This window comes from Talpa europaea (genome assembly GCF_964194135.1).
Source record: "Talpa europaea genome assembly, chromosome: 8".
Classification (NCBI taxonomy): Eukaryota; Metazoa; Chordata; class Mammalia; order Eulipotyphla; family Talpidae; genus Talpa; species Talpa europaea.
Window position 1 is genome coordinate 112,669,319 of NC_140075.1, and position 23,662 is coordinate 112,692,980.

Sequence of the window (23,662 nt, forward strand, 5' to 3'; positions counted from 1 at the left end):
AGGCCCCGAGGGAAGGGTTTTAAATAGAGAATCAAGGAAGATTTCAGGGAGTCATGTCAGACTAAAGGAATAGTGCCGTAGAAATGATGAAATCTTAACTCTTTACAGCAATGAGAATTCTGATATCTAGACAGGTCACACAGTTTGTTGAAATCCCTAGACTGCTCTCTAAACTTCTGACTTGCTGCTTATCAGCTGTCTCTCACAGAAAAGTTGTAATTATCAGAGGTAGAGCATAAGAATTTTCTTAGCCCTTATGACATGTGTCATAATTTGACATTGCTTATCCCTCCAAGGAGTAAGACACTTGAGACCAAAGTCCTGTAACACTGGTCACGTGAACTTCATTTTGGCTGAATGTTGTAAATTCACTGAGGATCAGAAGTTTCACATCTAGGATCAGATGGGTGGTATCCAACTGAGGGAGTGCTTAAGACAGTTTAACTGCTGGTTTTGGTTAGTCATCTAGCACATCCTGTAAGGCACACACAGATGCTTTTTGAGAGATGATAGCAGCTTTCAGCATAGGGTAATGAGAGAGGAGATACTGTTCAGAATGAGATTCAATAGTTGTGATTCCAGATTTTGGGTCTGATTATTTCTTTTTTTTTTTTAAAGATTTATTTGTTTATTTATTTATATAAGCACTGGGTACAGTCAGAAGCATGGGAGAGTGAGAGAATTCACCAGAGCCAGAGTGGGGAGCAGAGCAGGCAGAAGAACCGAAGTACACTGCTGAGGGGAGCAGCGGGCGGCAGGAGAGGTCTGCGCGCTGTGTGGGACCCTCCTCTGGTGGCCGGGGAGCAGCCGGGGATCGAACCTGCGCAGCAGAGGCTGCGGGCAGCTTTGCAACCCAGTGTTCAACTGCTGCGCCACCAGGGAGGCCCTGATTATTATTTCTTTATAACAGTCCCTTTTGGAAACAGCTTAATCCAAGTATATTGACAATGTTAATGTTCCATGTGTGGATTTCTTTTGTGGTAACTGGACTTCAGACACCAGTGTAAATAGGGATTTCTGTGATTCTTTGACACAGTCGTTCCTTAAATTGCCCACTGTGTCTGGATTTCATTGGGCATATTATTATCAAAGAAACTAATTGCCATTTTCTGTCTTTTGCTTAAACTTTTCTAGCATAATCAGATATAAAAGCCCATCCTGCAAAAAAAAAACAAAAAACAAAACAGTTATTCTTCTCCCTCTCGGAACTGAGCTGTCTTGTCTCTTCAGTAATAGAATAGAGTAAGTGCTGGAAAAACATGCTGGCTTGAGCTAACATTGGTGACCTTAATGTATACTGACTTGAAAATAAGGGATAAATTCAGTGCATTGTAGAACAGGGAGTATAACAACCTCTACTGAGGTTAAAACTCGGTGATAAGATGTCAGTGTACATTGCTTTTTTCCTTGGCAATATGTGGGGTATTGCCCAGTGTACATTGTGTTTTGTTTTTTTTTTTTTTGTCAGTGTACATTGCTTTTTTCCTTGACAGTACCATGGGTAGTTCAAATGAGTAATGAAGATTGAAGAGTCTTATCATGGAAACAGGTTTAATAACAGGAAAGTTTCCCCCCAGACTCTGATCCCTGTTTGAATTGTTCTGGCCTAAGACAGCACTTACCATGAGAGGTATAGCCTCTTCCTTTTGGTCCTCTCATTGGCCTTTCTGCTGAATTCTTCTTTCACAGGGCCCATTAGTTTGTCTGATTGGAAACAGCATAAATGACTTCTCTTACATACCCACTGCTTATTATTGGGATTATCCAGGGTTTGTTTTAATTACATAATGCCAACGTGATGATAATACTTGAAAATCTACATTTTACATAACTATTTCTACTTGCATGAATTACTTCCAGAAGGCAAATATAAGGGGAGAGTGACTCCATTATTCTCTTGGCTTGTGTTAATTAGCACACTTTGCTTGGGGGAGGAAAAGTGTCTTGGGGCCCTGGATTTTAGAAGTCATGTTATTGTATTTTGTAATTAGCAGTAAAGCAAGTGACTGTGGTATTCCTAGGGGGTCAGTAGATTGGAAATCTTCAGGGTTGTGATACAGTCTGTTTCTCTGAAATACATCTGAGGTCAAGCTTGAGCAAGGGAAAGGGACAGTAAGGCTTAAGATGTTTCACTCAAGCCATACAGTCTACTTTATCTCTGAGATGGCTGCAAGGACGAATTGGAGAAAAAACTAACCAAGTTTTCTTTTGCAGTTCCAGCTGTGATCCTTGGCTGTCTGTGGGCGTTGAAGGGACCTGATGTTTTACGTTATTGGTATGTTATGGAAAGAACTCTTCTCATTATCTTTTTGCTAGGGTTGTTTACATCCTTTTTGCCTCCTGTCTGTTCCCTTTCTCCTGGAAAATAGACAGACATTTTTCCACTCATGCCAGAATGTATCTTCACAGAATTGGCATTCGTTAAAATTCATTCATTTGGGAAATATTTACCGAGTAATTTGTAGTCAATGTCAGACATTGTTTCATGCCGAGTCAAAGTCAAATAGGGCGAAAATCTGCCTTCAAGGAATTCATGACATGAAGGAAGATATAGTAAAGGGGGAGAAAAGTTGTAGAAGGTAAATATATAGTACTTTGAGGAGGCCTAGAAGAGGGAACCCCTAACTCTAGTGGGGTTTGGGGGCAACTTTTGCCAAGTGGACAAGGGAGGGGAAGGCTTCCACATGGAGGGTATAGAATGTGCATTCATTTCACCACTTCTGTGAGGGCCCAGTGTAGGCAGGAAGGTGGAGGCAGGCATTATGTGTGGCCCATGGTATAGAACAAGGATTAGCAAACTTTTCTGTAAGGGGCCAGAGAGAAATTATTTTTGGCTTCCCAGGCCATACAGTCTCTGTCACAACTACTGAACCCTGTCAGTTCCAGACAAAATCGATTCTAGACAATATGGAAATGAATGGGTGGGACTTTGCTCCAATGAACTTTATTTACAAAAATAAAGGGGGTGGATGGGATTTGACCTGAGGAATGTAGTTCTGATCCTGGTAGAGAAGATCCTCTTTTTACCCACAGAGGTTTTTTGTTTTGTTTTGTTTTTTTGAAAGATTTATTTATTTATTCATACATACATACATACAAGCACTGGGTACAGTCAGAAGTGAGGGAGGGTGAGAGAATTCACCAGAGCCAGAGCAGGGAACAGAACAGATAGACTGACGAAATACACTGCTGAGGGAAGCAGTGGGCATGGCAGGAGAGGTCTGTTGCACTATGTGGGATCCTCACCGGAGGCCAGGGATCGAACCGGCACTGCAGAGGCTGCGGGCAGCTTCACAGCCCAGCGCTCAACCACTGCGCCACCAGGGGAGGCCCGACCCCACAGAGGTTTTGACCCAGCACAGTGTGTCTTAGGAAGTCTTGCTCTCCTGTCCTGTCTTCCATTAATCTTTGAGAGATGTTCCATAATGAGAAGCTGTAATGTGTAACTGGCTGGTGGTGTGTGTGTTCTCTTTTGCGTAGGTGGAATCACAGTGTCTGTGGTTGCATTCTTCTTCACAATTAAGTTCCTCTTTGAGCTTGCCGCACGTGTAGTCAGCTTCCTCCAGAATGAGGACCGTGAGCGCCGAGGGGACCGGACCATTTATGACTACGTGCGGGGAAATTACCTGGATCCCCGGTCTTGCAAAGTGTCCTGGGATTGGAAGGACCCCTATGAGGTGGGCCACAGCATGGCCTTCCGAGTGCATGTAAGGGAATGTTTCTGTCTCCATACCCATTGGGTTTTCTGAGTCACTTGCTTTCCAGAGCCCAGTTCATTCAGTTGGTGGTGCTGGCCTGGAATGTTAGTATTTCCCTTGTTTTTCAACCCCTCCCAGGAACTTGGCAATTGTTAATATCTGAAGAATCATAAATTTTGCTCTAATAGGTGCTTAGCTTTGAAGATGTATAAAGCTTAATGTTACCTCTTCAAAATAAAAGAAAATTTTTACTGAAGAGAATAGGTTTGTAGATGGGGCAGGGGGAGAGAGGGCTGGCGAACTTTGACCTGAGGGCCAATTCAGGTAAATGTAGTTTAAATGGAACAGTCACACCCATTCATCATCCTGTGTGGACTGCACATGAGTAGTTAATCACAGTTGAGTTGTTGCTTATGACCCACAATGCCAAATAAAATATATTCTCTGGTCCTTTGCAGTAAAAGTTTGCCACCCTCCGGAGTGACTTCCACTGCAGCATTCTGCTTGACTTGTTACCCTGAACCACCCTTAGGCTGACTGTATGGGTGTGTTCACTTGGTGCCAATGATACCGATGACTTAACTTTACATCTGATTAGCAGTATAATATAATAAAAAGGGCCAGTAAGACAGGGGAGACAGCATTTGTGGTTCAGAAATGTCAAGTTGAAATTATCCTTATTCTCGGAACAGGTTTAGTGGTTTTCTTTGAAACCTTGAGATTTAATGGTTTTCTTAGAAGTTCTGAGAGAATTTGTTTCTCTCTGTGAGCAGGACTGTAGGAGCAGGTGGGTACTGGGATTTGCCAGCTATTTCCTCTTTCTCTACACTCTTTTGAGTTAGACTAGAGGTGACTTCCCCCCTGCTCACTACTGAATACCCCTTTCCCCACTGCAGTTATTCTACAAGAATGGGCAGCCTTTCCCTGCGCACCGGCCTGTGGGACTGCGAGTTCACATTTCTCATGTGGAGCTAGCAGTGGAAATTCCAGTGACGCAGGAAGTCCTCCAGGAACCCAGTTCCAATGTGGTCAAGGTGGCCTTCACTGTACGCAGGGCTGGACGTTATGAAATCTCAGTGAAACTTGGTGGATTAAACGTGGCCTATAGTCCCTACTACAAGATTTTTCAGCCTGGTAGGTTCTTTTTTCATTCTCCCTCCCTTTCTCTCCCACTATTCTTATCTTCCTTTGTCTTTGTCTTTATTTTTTTTTAAATTAATACCTTTCTTGAGATTTAACTCACCTGACATATTACTCATCCATTTAAAATACACAATTTAATGATTTTTAAAATGCATGGTGTTATGTAACCATCACCACAGTCAATTTTAGAACGTTTTCATCACTCCAAAGGGAAACCTAAACCCATTAGGGATCACTTCCCATTTCCCCCCAAACCTTTTACCCCTAGGCAACCACTAAGCCACTTACTCTGGTTTTGCCTACTCCAGATATTTTATGTGAGTGTCATCATAAAATATTTGACCTTCTGTGATGGGCTTGTTTCAATTAGTATAATGCCTTTAAGGTTCATCCATGCTACAATATGGATCAATACTTCATTTCTTTTTATTGCTAAATAATATTCCATTGTGTGGCTGTCCTGTGCTTTTATCCTTTCATGGACATTTAGCTACTATGTATAATGCTGCTGTGGACATTAGTGTATGGTGTGGAAGTATGTTTTTATTTCTCTAGTAGTGGAAATGCTGCATCATTAGCTGGTAAGTTCTTAGGGATAAGGATGTCAGAATAGACGAAAGGTAAATTCTCCTGATTTTTGAAATCTATTCATATAAAAGCACCCTGACCGTGGCATCCTTTCTGCCAATGTGTGTTTTGCTTTTCACTGAAGAGTGTCTGCTCAAGCTTCTAGGTATCTAAGAATCTCTACCCTTTTGCCCCCCTTTTGTCTTTTATGTCAAATAACAGATGCCCACTGGTTTTAAATCCTCAAAGTATAATCTCTGACTTCTGTCTCCTCAGCCTGTCTGTCAGTTGTCCCTGTCATCCTGTCCTCTGTGCCCTGCCTTGGCTTCCTTTTGAGGATGTCATTAGACAATGGCCAGGGTGGTATCCACAGAAATGAGAGGTCCTTAGGAATCTTTTGGAACCAAAACATAATGAGAGGAGTTTTAAGTAGATCTTTTTGCTTGACTGGTCCTCTCTTTTCTTTCTCTTATAATAGAAGACAACACTGGCTGAGGTGGCTCACAAGCCATTTGCCTCTCCATGTAGCTCCTCCTTTGCTTCATCGAGTGCCTCATTCACAGATTCCTTTCCACATAATCATCACCCACCTCCTTGCCACCAATGGAGAACAATTCATGTCCTTGTAGTATAGACCAGTCCTTTCCTTCTTAAACTAAAGTTAAAGTCTTTGTTTTAAAATAATTGTCAATTCTCATGTAGTTATAAGAGATAATACAGAGAAATCTGGTGTACCCTTGGCCCACTATCTGCCAATGGTAACTTCTTACAAAACTATAGTACAGTATCACACAGCCCGGTTGAAACAGTCAGTATACAAAACAATCCCCTCCCCCCGAGGATCCTTCTCTTTGTCTTTTGATGATGAATCTAGTCTCCTTTTTTATAGTTTTGTCATTTTAAGAATGTTATGTAAACGGAATTATACAGTATGTCACCACTTGGTTACATACCTTATTTTCCCACTCAGCATAAGTCTCTGGAGAGTTATTGAGGTTGTTGAATATACTTTTTTATTACTGAATGTGAATGTACCATAGTTTAATCATGCACCACTTGGAAGACAGCTGGGTTGTTTCCACTTTTTGACTATTATGAATAAATCTGTGAACATTCATGTGCACATTTTTGTATGAACATAAGTCTTCATTCCTTTGGGTTTATTGCCCAGGAATGCAATTGCTGGGTTTAAGAAACTGTCAAGCTCTCCTAGAGTGCATGTAGCATTTTAGATTCCCATTAGCAGTTTTTTCATACCCTTGCCAACATTTGATATTGTCACTATTTTTTGTTCTAGCCATTTTGATATGTGTGTGGTGGTTTTAATTTACATTTCCCAAGTGATTAACCATGTTGAACATATTTTCATGTACTCATTTGCCATCTGTACATCCTCTTTGGTGAAATGTCTTTTCTAATTAGGCTTTTTGGCTGTTTACTGTTGCTTTGAGAGTTCTTTATACATTCTGCATACCTGTCCTTTGTTAGATATATAGTTTGCAGATACTTTCTCTCAAGTTTTAGCTTTTCTTTTCATCCTGTTAAGAGTGTCTTTATAGAACAAAAGTTTTTATTTTTGGTGAAATCACCTTATTTTTCCTTTTATGGATCATGCTTTTGGCATCTGAGAACTCTTTTCTGGTTCTGTATCTTGAAGATTTCCTCATATTTATTTTTTCTGAATGTTTCTTGCTTTTTTAAAATTTTATATTTAAGTTAGTGATCCATTTTTAGTTAATATTTACATGTGAGACTTGGATCAAAGTTTGTTTTTTTTTAATAGATGCCTAGTCTTTCCAGCATCATTTATTTATTGAAGAGGCTATCTTTCCCCTATTACATTGCTTTGCAACTTTGTCAAAGATCAGTTGGGCATTTTGGTGGGGGGCAGTTTCTATTTCTGGGTTCTCAGATGTTCCATTGATCCATGTTTCTGTCGCTCCACCAACACTACAAAGCCTTGATTGCTGTTAGCTACATAATAAATCTAGGAACTGGGTAGCCTGAGTGTTCTCACTTTATTCTTCTTGTTCAAAATTGTTTTAGCTATTCTTGTCCTTTGCTTTTCCACATAAATTGAAAATAAAATTATGTAAATCTATAAATTATCTTGTTGCGATTTTTGACATGAATTGGATTAAACCTGTATATTCTTTGCAGTGAATGACATCTTTACTCTCTTGACTCTTCCAGTTCATAAACACCTCTGAATTTATTTCGACTCTTTGAATTTTTCATTGTAGTTTTCAACATGTAAGTGTGTACATGTGTTATTAAATTGGCGTCTGACTGTATTTCAGATTGTTTTGTTTTGTTTTGTTTTTGCAGTTGTTTAGTATTTATTTTAAAGACCTGCCTTCTTGCAGATTTGAAGTGGGACTCTAAATACTATAGCTATAACTCTCAGTTCTGTTTTCTCCAAGTTATTTTCTCATTTTGTTTAGTGCTTGTAGGAATTGTTTAGTGCTTGTTAGGAATTTGTAAGAATGATCCCCCAAGTTCAGTTGAATTGAACTGTTTTCTTTTTTTTCTCTGCCTCTTAATGGTATTGTTTATCCCTAGGAATTGGGCAGGGGCCCTGCTCTCTAGGACTCACTGATGCTTTGTAATCTTTAAACATTAGACTTCATTGTCTTTGTTCCAGGAATGGTGGTTCCTTCCAAGACTAAAATAGTATGCCATTTTTCTACTCTTGTGTTAACCTGTGGGCAGCCACACACCCTTCAAATAGTACCTCGAGATGAGTATGACAACCCCACCAACAATTCCGCATCCTTGAGAGATGAACTCAATTACAGTTTGTCCATTCATGAGGTAAGCAGCCTCCCTTTTTTCTCTGTATACTCCTCTCTCTGTCATTCTTCCCCTTGCAAATTCCTTCCCTCGTCTCCTTCTTCCTGGCTTCTGTGCTGTCCTTCCTTCATCTGACCATACCTCTCTTCAGTGACTGAGACTTGTGAGATAAGCTCATAGAAAGGAAAGTTCTTTGGAAGGAGTAAGTTGCTTTGCAGATAGGGAACATTATGTATGTCTGGTGATGCCTTGTTTTCCTCCTATAGCTTGGTCCTCAAGAAGAAGAGAGCACTGGAGTCTCCTTTGAGAAGTCAGTGACATCCAACAGACAGACTTGCCAGGTGTTCTTGCGGCTCACCCTGCATTCTCGTGGCTGCTTCCATGCCTGCATTTCATACCAAAGTCAGCCAATCAATAATGGCGAATTTGACATTATTGTTCTGAGTGGTGAGTTGAAAGAAAAGCTACGATTTAGGCCTGTTCCCAGCCACTTGTTCTTTGCATGTCTGTTCTCTTCTGATCGACTTTACAAGAATTTGATATTTGAACCAAACTTGACTTAGAGTCCCATGGACTCAAGTTCTAGTGATAGGTAGCTTTTTCTTTCTGACTCCTACCTTAAACCTTACTCCTTATTATACTTCAGAGAATGAGAAGAATATTGTCGAACGCAATGTGTCCACCTCAGGAGTGAGTATTTACTTTGAGGCTTATCTTTATAATGCTACCAACTGTACCAGCACACCGTGGCACCTCCCGCCCATGCACATGAGCTCTTCCCAGCGCCGGCCTTCCACTGCTGTTGAGGAGGAAGATGAAGATTCACCCTCAGAGTGTCATACCCCCGAGAAGGTGAAGAAACCAAAGAAGGTGTACTGTTATGTGTCACCAAAGGTAGGAACTCCCATTCTTGCCTCAGAATTCCCTTGCCTGGGCTTGCATATAGTTGGCATAGCTGTTCCTCCTGAGCTACGGTTTTACTTTCCTTGATTTTAGTTATCCCAGTCAGTGTAGCAATTCCAGTTCATTCAAAAATATGCACAATGAGAGAGAGACCACATTCACACAACTTTTATTATATATATTGTTGCAACTGTTCTTTTAGCATTGTTAATTTTTCTCTGCCTAATTTATAAATTAAATTTTATTATAGGTATGTATGTTTAGGGGAAAACTGTGTGTGTGTGTGTGTGTACATGTACACACATATACACACATGCATGGTTTCAGGCAGGCACTGGGGGTCTTGGAAGGTTTGCTAACAAAAACTATAAGTAACAGTCTCAGAATCAAGGCAAAGTTACTGACTTTTATAGTGTTCCTAGGATACTAAGGGAGGCTGCCTAACTTAAGCAGATCATGCCACTTCTGCTGCTTCAAGTGTATTTTGGATTCGATTCAGCCTCTGTCTGGAATTCTGTATGCCCAAGCGCTTTATTGCACCTGCGCCATTCTGCCCTTTGATGGCTTTTGTGGAGCGTTTTCAGGGCATGAGTTTTAAAGAGAACTACTTTAATTATTAAATTTTTTTTCACTTGTGTAAAAATTCTGTTTGGCCCTTTGTGCTATTTCAAAACAATTTGATCTTTCATTCTGTGATTTGTGAAACTACAATAAATAGATGTCACTATCAGGCTACAGAACTGGAATAGAGAAATTCTGGCAGAGACAAGGAGGTGAATTTCCCAAGGCCCCTGAGCTAAGAGGCACTTTGTGTTAGGGATTTTCTTTTTAATGTTTGTATTTTGCTTATTCATTCAGACTTCAGAAAAATGAGATTCTTGAGACATCCCATTATGTTCCTTTAATCACATAACCAAAACTCTAGTTCTGATTCTGTTCTACTTCAGAACACTTTGCTATTTACTATTCATCAGTTGAAAATCTAGCCCTCATTTGGCCTGGGGAATTAGTAATGGAATAATTGATGGGTTATAGATGAAACAAAATTAGCTGTGAATTGATAATTGTTGAAGGTAGTGATGGGTTCATTATATGTTTTTTTCTTCTTTAGCCTGTGTATGTGTAATTTTCTTTAATGAAGAGTATTTTAAAAATCAAGAAAAACTCTGACCTACTACATGTTTAGATAACATTTTTAGATTAAAAGACTATTATCATTCCCTTTTTTTGGTAGATGGTATAAAGGGATCCTTTTTTATTCTTATCTAAGGGATCTTTTTCTTTTTTTGGCCCTCCGATGCCAACCCCACTCTCCTACCCCCACCCAGGACCAAAAGGATTTTTATGGCTTTCATGGTATGAGACTACCATAACTACCCGTCCCCATGCTTCCACTCCCCTATCTCCTCTTCCATGGCAAATCCTTATACCTTTCAACTTAAAGATAAAGCAGTGGGTATGACCACTGTTGTTTCTTGTCTCTGACTTTGAGGAAGTCTCTCTGAACAACTCCTGACTGACCAGAAGAGTTTGGTTGTTTCTAGGAGAAATGTTCTCTACTCATACTGTTTAGAAATGGCAATAAGACTTGAATTTTAAGATTATAAGCAGTGTGAAGTTATATTTTCAGAATAATATTTTTGATTTGCTTATTTCAGGATAGAGTTAGTGTTATTTATTTGATTTCAGTACAGTCCAAATTGTTCTCTTTGTCCTTAGAGGGAAAAGATTACCACAGGACATGTAGATAGGGACTCTGATATTGGAAGTACAATATCCAAGTAGAGCCTTTTTATTTATCATTCATTTTCTTTATGTTGGTCCTCTAGCAATTCTCAGTAAAGGAGTTCTACCTGAAAATCATTCCCTGGCGCCTTTACACCTTCCGAGTGTGCCCAGGAACAAAAGTAAGTTGAACTTACATCTGGTCAAGCTGACTAGGCTTCAACTCTGGTATGCCTTAGCTTCTTTTTTTTTTCCCTAGAAGGGCTTTTGGTGTTTGGGGAAGTTCTCATTGTGCTTATGGTATTCATCGCCCAATAAAGTAAGAGTTGTTATTCACAAAATAGCATGAAGAATATAGAAGTTCTAGAAGGACATGTGCCTGCAGAAAAAGGATTCAGCAGCAACCCAGAATAGTCATCTTTTGCCCAAAGACTAAGTTAGTGGAGTCTGTGTTAGTATCTCTGGCTTGAATTCTCAGTGTGCTAAAGCTATTTTTAGAATCAGCATTCATATATATTTAGAACATTTTCCCAACTTTTCTGAGTTTTTGAAATTTAAAGGCAAATCACTTTCCTTCAGCCACTCTGTCCAACCTCTTCAAGGTAGCCATTTGCTGCTTTGTATATCCCCATTATCTTTACCCTTAATGTTTTATGTTGGAAGATCTATAGTGTTGCCTGTGATCCTTACTGAAGGCAGGTTCTGCTATTCATGATTTAAAGTAAAATTTGTGTTGTAGAGCACTGAGATAAAAAAACAAGGGGATGTACTTACTCCTGGTAGGTACTTTCTTGGAAAAAACTGGCTTAGCTTGTTTTGTTAGTTGGTGCAGAAGGGGAGACACACATGCACACAACGCAGGCTGGCTACAAAGTAGTATTTGTTGATTTGACCTACTGAATAATTAACCAACTGCAAATTAACCTCATTACATTCACATAATTACTGTTTTCTGGCAGGCAAAAATGATTAATGTAGATATTAATATGATTAATGTAGGTACTTTCAGTTTTTCCATGCAAGAAAAGCAAGCTTTTATATCAAATTGATAATATGCGTAATATATAGTTAAGGGCCTCCCTGTTGGCGCAAGGGGTTAAGAAGCAACTTGTGAGGCTGTCTGCAGCCAATGCAGTACAAGTTCAATCCCCAGCCAGGGAGGTGACCCACATGGCGCAGCAGACCTCTCCTGACTCACCTGCTGTTCCCTCAGCAGTGTATTTCAGTCAGCCTGCCTGCTCTGTTCCCCACTCTGTCTCTGGTGAATCCTTTCACCCCCACCCCACACCTCTGGCCTGTACCCCAGTATAAATGTATAAATAGATAAATCTTTAAAAATAATAATTTTTTAAAAAGATTTATAGACAAATCTTTAAAAATAATAATTTTTTCAAAAGATTTATTTATTTATTTATTTATTTATACAAGCACTGGGTACAGTCAGAAGCACGGGAGTGTGAGAGAATTCACCAGAGCCAGAGCAGGGAACAGAATAGGCAGACTGACGAGGAGAGGTCTGCGCGCCATGTGGGATCCCTGCCGGTGGCCGGGGATTGAACCGACGCTGTAGAGTCTGCGGGCAGCTTTGCAGCCCAGCGCTCAACCACTGCGCCACCAGGGGAGGCCCAATAATAAAATTTTTATAATTTCTTTCATGTAGTAATAAAAGTTAAATTTGCTTTAAAAAATGGGTAGGGGTGTGGATAGTTTTTGCTGCATTTGAGGGTTTTGTTTTTTTTTTAAAGATTATTTATGTATACAAGAACCCACAGTTCTTATGGGGGGTGGTGAGAGGACTCACTAGAGACAGAGTGGGGAGCAGAGTAGGTGGATTGACTGAAATACACTGCTGAGGGGAGCAGCGGGCGAGCCAGGAGAGGTCTGCTACACCATGTAGGGAGCTCCCTGGCTGGGCTGGGGATGGAACTTGTGCTTCAGTGGCTGCAGATAGCTTCATAGGTTGCATCTTAACCCCTTGCCACACCAGGGAGGCCCTGCATTTGAGGGTTTTATAGACTTAACTCCTTTTTTTTTTAACTTTGTCAGTTTTCATACCTTGGCCCTGACCCTGTCCATAAGCTCCTCACGCTGGTGGTAGATGATGGCATTCAGCCTCCTGTGGAGCTCAGCTGTAAGGAGAGGAACATTCTTGCAGCCACTTTCATCCGCTCCCTTCATAAGAACATAGGTAAGGTTGTTCACAGGTCCTGAGAGGTCAGACAGTGACCCCAGCTGCCTTGGGTGTCTGAGGGTAGAGGTGGCCTGCACAGATGTCTTCTTATGAGGCTGCACTCACAGTGGTTCTTGCTTCTCCTCAGGAGGCTCTGAGACCTTTCAGGACAAGGTGAACTTTTTCCAACGAGAGCTTCGACAGGTACATATGAAAAGACCACATTCCAAAGTCACCCTGAAGGTCAGCAGGCACGCCTTGTTGGAGTCAGTGAGTAAAGTCTCATCTCTGTCAAGAGTTCCCAATGTTTTTCAACTAAAAACCTCTTTAGTATTTGTTTACATTCTGTAGGCTATCTTTCTTATGAAATTCAAATTTCTCTCATCTTTTAAAATTCTGTTAGACTATTCTTCTGTGTGTTTCATTACACTAAGTTTGGGTCTGTGTCATTGAGAGGAGAGACTAGGTTATACGTTTGGCTTTACAATCTGTACTGAACTAACTTGTGAGCAATCTAACAACTCCTCTATGTAGGGCAGATGAAAGTAGATGTTACAGAGGAGGGTTCTTGTTATTGAATCTCTAGAATAGAAGAACTCTTGTGTGAAAAGGAAATGATTTTTGTTGTCACTCTGGTCTGTTGGAAAGGAACACTTGATGTGTGTCTGTCTCCACTGCGTAGACACTGGCGTAGTTCTTACATTCCCCAGGAATGAGAAAGCTTGGTCTCTGTCCAGAAGTGTTTGTGATGTTTGGCTCTGTTAGGTGTGCCTGGAAACCCCTTTTCTTAGCTACATTCTCCGGGTGGCATGACTCCCTGTCTGAACCTATCCTGGTGGATGGAGCTGTTTAGTGGATAGACTATACTTGACTTGAAACCAGGATTGCTTTGCTGTTATACTGACAACTTACTAATTTGAGTCATTTTTATATCTTTTATGTAAGGCTTTCCTCAGTAGTAAAATGAACATTAAAAAAAAATTGACTTCATCTTTCCAGCAACAACAATGGTATAGAGATGAATTCAATTCTTTTCTAAAACCTTAAATTTCTTCTGGACATATGTGCATTTGAAATATAAGATGGTATTGTTAAAGTTTATTTGTAGGTAATATTTCTCCTCCAGGCACTAGCATATTACAGAAAATGGATTTCCTCCTGGTTAGTTAAATTGACAATGATAATGTTCTTGCGTTTTTGTTTTTAACAACAAAGAGATGCCAACCAATGTTCTGATGGTTTCCTTTCTTTCACTGCTTCACAGTCTCTGAAAGCCACCCGTAATTTCTCCATCTCAGATTGGAGCAAGAACTTTGAGGTGGTTTTCCAAGATGAAGAAGGTCAGTTTTGAAATTTCACATTAATCTTTTTTTCGCTCTCCTCCTTGTTTCTACACACCTCCTAACCCTCTCCACCAAAAATAAAAAATAACCCCCTTATACTTTTCCTCTCCCCCATCAAAAACAACAACAACAACAACAAAAACCCCTTTTTCCAAGGAAATAAGAAGTCATGAGTCAAGACCAAAAATGGGTGATGTTTCATGGCCAGATGACTTGGTGAAGACTGTAGCGCAAACAAGTCTCAACAGAACCTTGGAGAGGGAATGCTTAAGAGTTTGAATCATAGGGGGCCTCCCTGGTGGCACAGGGTTAAAGTCTCAGCATTATCAAGCTATGGCCAGCCACTGCAGCATGAGTTCAATTCCTGGCCAGGGAGCTGACCCACAAGGCGCAACAGATCTCTCCTGTCTCACCCGCTGCTCCCCTCAGCAGTGTATTTCAGTAGATCTGCCTATTCTGCTCCCCGCTCTGTCTCTGGTGAATTCTCTCACCCCCCACATCTCTGGCCTGCATGCCAGCTCTTGTATGCATGCATGCATGCATGCACAAATAAATAAATAAATAAATAAATAAATAAATAAATAAATAAATAAATAAATAAATCTTTTTTTTAAAAAGAGTTTGAATGATAGACAAAGTAGCCTTTGTAGAATGAAGAGAAATGTCCATTTCCTGGGGTCTCTGGTCTGTATTTCCACACTAGAAGACAACAGCTTAGTGATCACACCTTTAATTCTTTAATCCTACAGACAGGGGTGGGATTTCAAAAAATGTTGATAGTTTAGGTGCACTGGAATGGGGAAACACTAAGGTAGTGGAGAGGAGGGAATGTGGAGAGTGTAAAACAAAGGATAAATGAACAAGTGTGATAAGAGGTGATGAGTAAAGTTTTATTAAACTTTTCAGCTCTGGACTGGGGAGGACCTCGCCGGGAATGGTTTGAGCTCATCTGCAAAGCACTGTTTGATACTACCAATCAGCTCTTCACACGATTCAGTGACAACAACCAAGCGTTAGTAAGTATGACTTCCCCATGGGAGGGTGAAATGTGGATTCTGTGATAATGGATAGACTGACAAGGGTTCGAGGTTATGTAACTGTTGTAGAAATCTAACAACCTGTGCCTTGTTTTTAATTGTGATCCTTGCAATATGAACTAGTGAGATTGCCTCCTTCCCCTTTGCTTTTCTTCATTATTTCATTTATAAAGTAAGAAAAAATGCAAACAGATAAATGTTCAATAAAAATTATTATGGGCCTCCCCTGGTGGCGCAGCAGTTGAGCGCTGGGCTGCAAGGCTGCCCGCAGCCTCTGCAGCACCGGTTCATTCCCTGGCCGCTGGTGAGGGTCCCACAAAAAAAAAATATATATATATATATTATTATAATGCAATGACTTTCCTACTAGTTATTATAATAACTTTCTCAGAACGTTCTTGAAGCAATTGAATTCTGTACTGGATCTATGAGTAGCGGTATGGGGAGTAGAGAAGTAGACTTTGGCAAAAGAAGTTTAGATTTAGGGGCCTCCTGGTGGCTCAAGGGGTTAAGCACCGCACTAGGAGGCGATCCGCAGCCTCTGCAGCACAAGTTCGGTCCCACATGGCACAGCAGACCTCTCCTGTCTCGCCTGCTGCTCCCCTCAGCAATGTATTTCAGTCAGTTTGCCTGTTCTGTTCCCCACTCTGTCTCTGGTGAATCCTCTCACCTCCCGTACTTCTGACCTATACCCCAGTTCTTGTATGCATAAATAAATAAATCTTTAAAAAATCTTTATATTTAGGGAAAAGGCATCACATCACCCACTGATGCCTTCCATTCTCAGCCAGGAAGTGCAAATTTAATCTAAGATTCTTTCCTCAAGTCACTGATTGACTCAGCGACGGCCACCAAAAGAGTAATGCCGTTTAGATGGGCTCTTTGATCCTTGTACTGAAATTCTTGCTCCCATGGGGTGGAGTTGGGGAAGGAGGGCCTTTCCAGAACTGGACTTGAAGAAAAATAACCCAGAGCTTTTTAATCTCTTTCTTTGGCAGGTGCATCCCAACCCTAATCGCCCCGCTCATCTTCGCTTAAAGATATATGAGTTTGCCGGGAGACTGGTGGGCAAGTGTCTCTATGAGTCCTCTCTAGGAGGGGCCTACAAACAGTTGGTCCGAGCTCGGTTCACCCGTTCTTTCTTGGCCCAAATCATAGGATTACGTATGCATTACAAGGTAACATTTTAGGTGTGCACTTTCTACTAACACCCCTTGCCATTAACTCCAGAATTTCTCCATTCTGAGCTTATTATTCTTAAGCTGAGGGAGTTGTGAGTGGTTACAGTTTTTATTTCTGGGAAGAGTCATGATCTGTTCTGTGTCTTCCTGTCTCCTCAGTACTTTGAAACAGATGACCCAGAATTCTACAAATCTAAAGTTTGTTTCATCCTCAACAATGACATGAGTGAGATGGAGCTGGTCTTTGCAGAAGAGAAATATAACAAATCAGGCCAATTGGATAAGGTGAGAAAGAAGACCAACACCTAGGGTTCCAGTTTCCCAGCCACGAGAGCAGCACTGTCAGATTGAACTTTCTTCAATGATAGAAATGTTCCCTATTTGTGCAATTGTTTGGAAACCCGAAATGTGACTGGTGTGATCAAGTAGCCGATTTTCTCTTTTTTTCTTTAACTTAATGTAAATAACCCTGTGAGACTAATGGCAGGTATATTAATCACTGTAGCTTTAGGGCATTGCATCACACATTTTGTGGTCTTGGTCCATTTTTTTTTTTAAGATTTATTTATGCATACAAGAGCTGGTCAGAGGTGTGTGGGGTGAGAGGATTCACCAGCGACAGAGTGGGGAGCAGAACAGGCAGACTGACTGCAATACAATGCTGAAGGGAGCAGCGAGACAGGAGAGGTCTGCTGTCATGTGGGTAGCTCCCTGGCCAGGGATTGAACTTATGCTGCAGAGGCTGTGGATAACGTCATAGTGTTGTATTCAAGCTAACCCCTTGAGCCACCAGGGAGACCCTGGTCCATTTTTTTTTTTAAACATGTTTTCCTTATTAAATTTTACTGTTGATAGTGTTCTTGGAGGGACAAACACACAGAAGTAGGTTATAGTTAAGAAATCTTATTTTTATGAATTAAGAAGCCACTAAGTTACTTCCACGTTTTATCTTCAGCGATGTGCTTTATCTTTATTGGCTCCAGGTAATATTTCGCTCTCACAGGTCCCACAAATCCGCAAATCCCCATTTGAATCCTTTTAATAGTGCACCAACAAAGGAAACATTGTTTGCAAAGCCCCCCATGTGTCTCCAAGCTTCATTTGGGGCCCCATCAATCCCTTAGTTCTGCATCCAGCTTCTGGACAGTTTCTGAAGGTGCCTCTTCTGTCTTCCATTGCTTATAATCTGGAGTTCTATTTTACCATGTCCGTGTTCATGTCTATGGGGCTGTCTCACCTCACAGGACACACAGTATTCAACCCTATCTTGGTTCATTTGATTGAATGGTCCATTTGACCAAAAGGGGCATGTGCCCATCTGTCCCACCTATTCTACTTTTTAGAACTTATTGCTTAATTATCACTTCATAAGCAGTTTTGGAAGGGGTGGCAGTCCCTATGTCCACATTAGGGGTGGTGACCCCTATTTAGCACTGTGCCTATATATCTCAGAACCTTTTATTGAAAACTTATTGGTCAAAAGTATTTCTGGTTCTGCTTAAACAGTATCAAGTGATAATGATGAAGCTAAAGTTGTGGTAATACATAATTGAAAGCAAAATATCAATGACTTAAAAACTGTGACCCCCGATATAACCATACTGATAATCACTTATTCATTAGATTCAGATTTTGACACATGTGGGCAGAGCCTGTCTTCCTGAGCTGGTGTGGCAAGGTGGCTAGAGTCAATAGAAAACTGAATTATGGTCCACAAGCCCAGAGGAGTGCTGGTTTTAATTGGAATTAATAGGAATACTAAATCTCAGTAACTTACTTCTTAGGCTACTGGATAGAAATCTTTACTCAAATAAAAAAAAATAACCAGAATGTGCATAATAGCAGAAAAAAGTTTCACATGTTTAGAGCTATTGAGAATCCATGCTCTGAGTAAATTTCCCTCCCTACTGTACTGCTGTCAGTACCTTAAAATCTGATCCTGTAACTAAGTGGAGGCCTTCTTTCATTTATGAAGATAACCTTGACACTGTACACGGGGTGGGTTTAAGCTGCTTCAGGACATCCTCAGAGATCCCTTTGTGTTGTTTGTTGGGTGTAGGGTGCCAGTTCCATCTGAGAATCGTGAGGGTTTTTCAGCTTTTTCTTTGCAGATAGGAAAATCTGGGGCCCAAAAAAGGTCAATGACTGAATCCTGTAGCAAGTTAGCTTCAGGGTGGTGATTAAAATCTAGGATTTCCAAGTTTAGAGTCATGGCTTTTCCCATTGTCTCAAATTGGAAATAGACGAATGTAATTCCACCTTAGAATTTCTGAGACCTAAAAAGACTTCTTTACTACTTATCTGGGTTTTATTTTCAGTTGGCTCAGGTTTGAGATAAGGTTAGTGGGGGTTTAATTTTGGATCATAGAGGCATTAAAGTGTTGCTAACTGGAACCGTACTCAAATCTTCCTATTTGTCCAGGTTAGAGAAGACCCACTCAGCTATCTACTTAACAAATGATAGTGGAACAATAGTATTGAGCTGAGAAGCTTAATAACTAAGTAAAACCAAGTAAATAAAACCACAGCAGAAACTTGTGACTGTGATGGAATTCAATAATGGAATATTTTGGATATACAATAAGCAGATGTCATCTTATAAACTTCAATCCACAGCTTCTCCTTATCTGCCTTGCCTCCTATTTCAGGTTGTAGAACTCATGACAGGCGGAGCTCAAACCCCAGTCACCAATGCAAATAAAATCTTCTATTTAAATTTACTGGCTCAGTATCGGCTGGCCAGTCAAGTGAAAGAGGAGGTGGAACATTTTCTAAAAGGTGAGGTACAGTCTACTCTTGGCTTTGAGATGAAGATATGAAGATACCTATATCTACTTCTGGATATGGCTTTGACTTTGCTACTTTGTTTCAGGCCTGAATGAGTTGGTCCCTGAGAACCTTTTGGCTATCTTTGATGAAAATGAACTTGAGGTGAGTGCTTAAAGTTGCCAACTCATATCTTGATTGGGTGCTTAGTATGCCTACAGGAACCAGCTTACTGAATTTTCTGTTAGGAGATGCTCTGGGACAGCCCTTTATGCAAGAACTGTTTTCACTCATCCATACATTAATCCGTTCTTCAGATTTTAAAAAGTTAGAATAAGAACATTAGAAACCAACAAATGACTGTTTTTTTTTTAAATGACTATTTTTGAAGAGTGATCAGTATTTATTTATTCTTCAAGTATATTGACACAGAATGTTGGTATCCTGTGCAGCCTTTGCAAATCCTGTGGCAAGTATAGGTGATTTAAAGGACTGTTAGAATTTATTTATTTATTTATTTATTTATTTTTAAAATAATAAATTTTATTTTTATATTCCCCCATACAATTGCAACCCCCCCATTCTGACCCCCATCCCTCCCCTCCCGCCCCCCACCCCCCAAAAAGTGTCTCTGGTTCATAGTTTTTTGTTGATTTTGATTTTCACTTTCTTATAGTTATTCATTTTCCTGGTCCCTTATTTAAGTTTTCTAGATTCCTGCTATGAGTGAGACCATCCGGTATTTTTCTTTTTCTTTCTGGCTTATTTCGCTGAGCATGATCCCTTCCAGCGCCATCCATGTTGCTGCAAATTGCATGTGTTTATCTTTTTTGAACGCTGAGTAATATTCCATGGTATATATGTACCACATCTTCTTGATCCAGTCATCTATTTTTGGGCATTTGGGTTGTTTCCAAAGCTTAGCTATTGTAAAGAGTGCTGCTATAAACATAGGGGTGCAGGTACTCTTTGGAATTGATGTTTCTGTGTCCTTTGGGTAAATACCTAGGAGTGGAATTTCTGGATCATATGGAAGCTCTATGTTTAGTAGGTCCAGAAATCTCCACACAGCTCTCCATAGTGGTTGGACCAGTTTGGAATTTATTTATTTATTGAATGCCATGTATGTTTAAGGCATTGGCGAGATGGCAGTGAATAAGATAAAGCCCTGGTCCTTATCAGCCTTGTTCTAATGAAGGATACAGACCAAGAGAGGTGACATATTTCCAAGTTTGGGGCCACATAGTATAAATAACTTTATTTCAGATCCTGTAACAGTCAAAAATGGCTATTAGATGGTAAGTTCCATTCTATAATTAACAAAATTGAATTTCATAACAGGTGTGAATAAAAATAGAATCTGTTTTTACCTGCTGCTCACCCTTGACACATGGAGTGCAAATGAATAGTTTTAACTTTCTGTAGTCTTTATGAGGAGATGTTTTTGCAAACTGTCTCATGTAGTGTGAAAGGTCTTCTTTAAAAATGGGGAATAAAAAAGCAGTTTTAATGACTTCTAGAACAAGAATCAAAGTCTTATGCAATTTTCATCACTTTTTGTACCCTCAAGTACGAAATCCAAGCAAAGTGAACTCTCCACTTCTCAGCCTAAGTTCCTGGTAGCTCAATTACCTAATGCTAATATTTTTTTTATAGCTTTTTTTTTAATTAATTAATTAATTAATTAATGCTAATATTTTTTGGACTGAGGAATAGTTAGTGGTGTCTTGTTATGTCATGAAGCAAAGCATTCATAACAATGTGTCAAAGTCAGTAGGAGGACACAAGATCGTACAGTTTGTCCACATCCTGCTCTCCCTTACTTGTTAGCTTAGCATGTTCCTTCCAAGGAGCTAAGCTCCTCAGGCTTGTTTTGGGCTTTTTTTGTCTCTTGATTAGAATATGTTGTTCTTTATAGCTATTGGATGAGTTCTCATTGTCTGCTAAGTAACATACTGGATCCTGAACCAAATTAGGACATTAACAACATGTTTGGTGCTATGATGTCATTAATGTTCTCTCTTTTTTTCTCTTGGTGTACTTTTAAATTTATTTGATCAAGTAGAGACAGGGCTGAAGGAAAGGTAGTAAAAGTTTAATCCACAGAAGGGCTGGATCCTGGGGGTGGGGGGAGGGGAAAGGAGAACCATCTGACAAATTCATAAATGCTGTGGGGTCTTAATCAAAATGAAAGGCCTGCCTTTTCTCCTGGTACCCCCAGGCTGTGTTCAGAGCAGACTGTCATAAACTAATGTCTTTTTGTCCTTTGTTTCAATTCAAAATAACCCACAACAGCAGTTCTTCATTAGGGTTGTACATCAGAAATGCTTGGGAAACTTTTTCAAAATACATAAGTTCATAGTCCATTCCTAGAGTTATGATTCAGTAGCTTCTGCGGTAAGACCATAGGCGTATCTATGTGTTTTTTGAAAGCTGTGTGAATTTTACCCCACCAGTTAGCAACCATTGGTCTATTTTAATTGATTTTCCAAAAGCTTTATTCTGGCATTATGTCCCCACCTTAAGCCTTTTTCTTGGTGTTTTCTTTATTCCACACTTTATATACTAATAGGTCATTTTGACCTAATGTTGGGTCTTTGTCCCTCTACTGTCCTACTAACACCTAACTCTCTTCTCCAGCTGCTGATGTGTGGGACTGGGGACATCAGTGTGTCTGACTTCAAAGCCCATGCAGTGGTTGTTGGCGGCTCATGGCATTTCAGAGAAAAGGTAAGTAGTCCAAACTCTTGTTAGTTGGGTTTATGCTGTGTGGTGAGGTAGACGTTTCAGAAGAAAAAGTCAAGGAGTCAAAGAAGCAGACATATTGACTAGGAAAAAATGGTAAGTGTAGGAAATGATAAATATGAAAAAATGATCAAATGTGGGTGGCTGTCTCGACAGGAGGGAGCCCTGGAAGCATAGGAAAGGCAAAGAAATAGAGCCAAGCAATCAGTGACTCTTGTTCACTGTGTGACAGCGTTGAGAGATTATCAATTCTAAAAGTTCCTTCCAATGTCTGCATAGAGAACAGTAACTGGGGCACACCCCCCTCTTCAGGGTATTCTGTTCCTTGCCCCACCCTGGGTCAAATCTTGGATTGCCTGCTGGATGTAACACTGGCATTGTGCTCTCCTTGCCAGGTCATGAGGTGGTTTTGGACTGTGGTTTCCAGTTTGACCCAGGAGGAGTTGGCTCGGCTACTTCAATTCACAACAGGCTCCTCTCAGCTACCCCCTGGAGGCTTTGCTGCCCTTTGCCCCTCATTCCAGATTATTGCTGCTCCCACCCACAGCACGCTACCAACTGCACATACGTGGTAGGTATCTGACTGCCCCTGCACACTTTCCTGGGGGATTCTCTTTGCAGTCATTACCTATGTTTCTGGGAGTGCGAGTTAATCACTTCTGCCTTTGCTCTTCCAGTTTTAACCAGCTGTGCCTCCCCACGTATGACTCGTATGAAGAAGTGCATAGAATGCTGCAGCTGGCCATCAGCGAGGGTTGCGAGGGCTTTGGCATGCTCTGACCACTCCTGCCATCCACTTGGGTCCCGTACTCTCCAGAGCATCGGGGTGCACATTACAGACGCCATAACCACTGACCCTAACACACACATAACCATCAGCCAGAAGGCGCTGCATGCTCCCCTGTGTCTGGAGTATTTGGTCACCTACAAGCCTTGTCCTTCCCTTGTCCCCTTCCTGTCCATCTTCCTCACTGGCCATTTTAGGATGGTATGTAATCGGAGCTATGCATTCAGTCATGAGAAGAGAGAGGCCTGTGCCGCTGTAATTTCACTTGGTTCTCAGAAGATCTCAGTAGTAGAAGTGGCCAGAGTGGCTGAGGGAGATTACATAAAGGATTCAGCTCTCCTGGAAGGCTGGATTCTCTCGCCTTCCTCAGCCACCTCTGCTGATGCTCTCAGAGGTCCCTTCTATGGCCCTTGCTACTTGACCTGAGGTACATGAGTCCTTCTCATGGACAGGTTAATTGCCTCTTCTCATTTGGGGCCAGCAGAAGCCCCAGGTAGGATGGCCCATGTGGGCAATCTTTGGTTTTGTCTCTCCACACAACAGGCGCCAGCCATGGCTCTGGACTACCTCTAACAGGGCCTGGTAGCTCTAGACCATGTTTCTGTGGTGTCAGAACTGGAAAGGGAGCTTTCCCTGCAAGCATTTCTGAGAAATGATCATTAGCCCACAAAGAAGAACTGTCTGAGCTTTTTCTTGAGTTTGAGCCAGTGAGAAAAACAGACAGACCTAAGAATGTGAAAGATAGCTGGGCTGTAGCCTCCAGTGAGGAATGTGATTCTCCTTTAGGGCTAAAGGACCTGTTTA

The 23,662-nt window shown here is 40.8% G+C and overlaps 1 protein-coding gene across 1 annotated transcript; it reads left to right on the forward strand.

Annotated features, from left to right (window-relative positions):
- Positions 1–2,684: 2,684 nt before the first annotated feature.
- AREL1 (apoptosis resistant E3 ubiquitin protein ligase 1) lies at positions 2,685–22,851 on the forward strand (the record flags this gene model as incomplete). Its single annotated transcript, XM_084240311.1, has 18 exons — positions 2,685–2,691; positions 3,481–3,707; positions 4,595–4,832; positions 8,053–8,222; positions 8,468–8,648; positions 8,848–9,095; positions 10,934–11,011; positions 12,876–13,017; positions 13,148–13,269; positions 14,264–14,339; positions 15,249–15,358; positions 16,378–16,557; positions 16,720–16,845; positions 19,209–19,338; positions 19,433–19,491; positions 21,967–22,056; positions 22,467–22,642; positions 22,749–22,851. The coding sequence occupies 18 exons, from the start codon at positions 2,685–2,687 to the stop codon at positions 22,849–22,851; spliced, it is 2,463 nt and encodes an 820-aa protein (XP_084096437.1).
- Between the last annotated feature and the right edge of the window lie 811 nt (positions 22,852–23,662).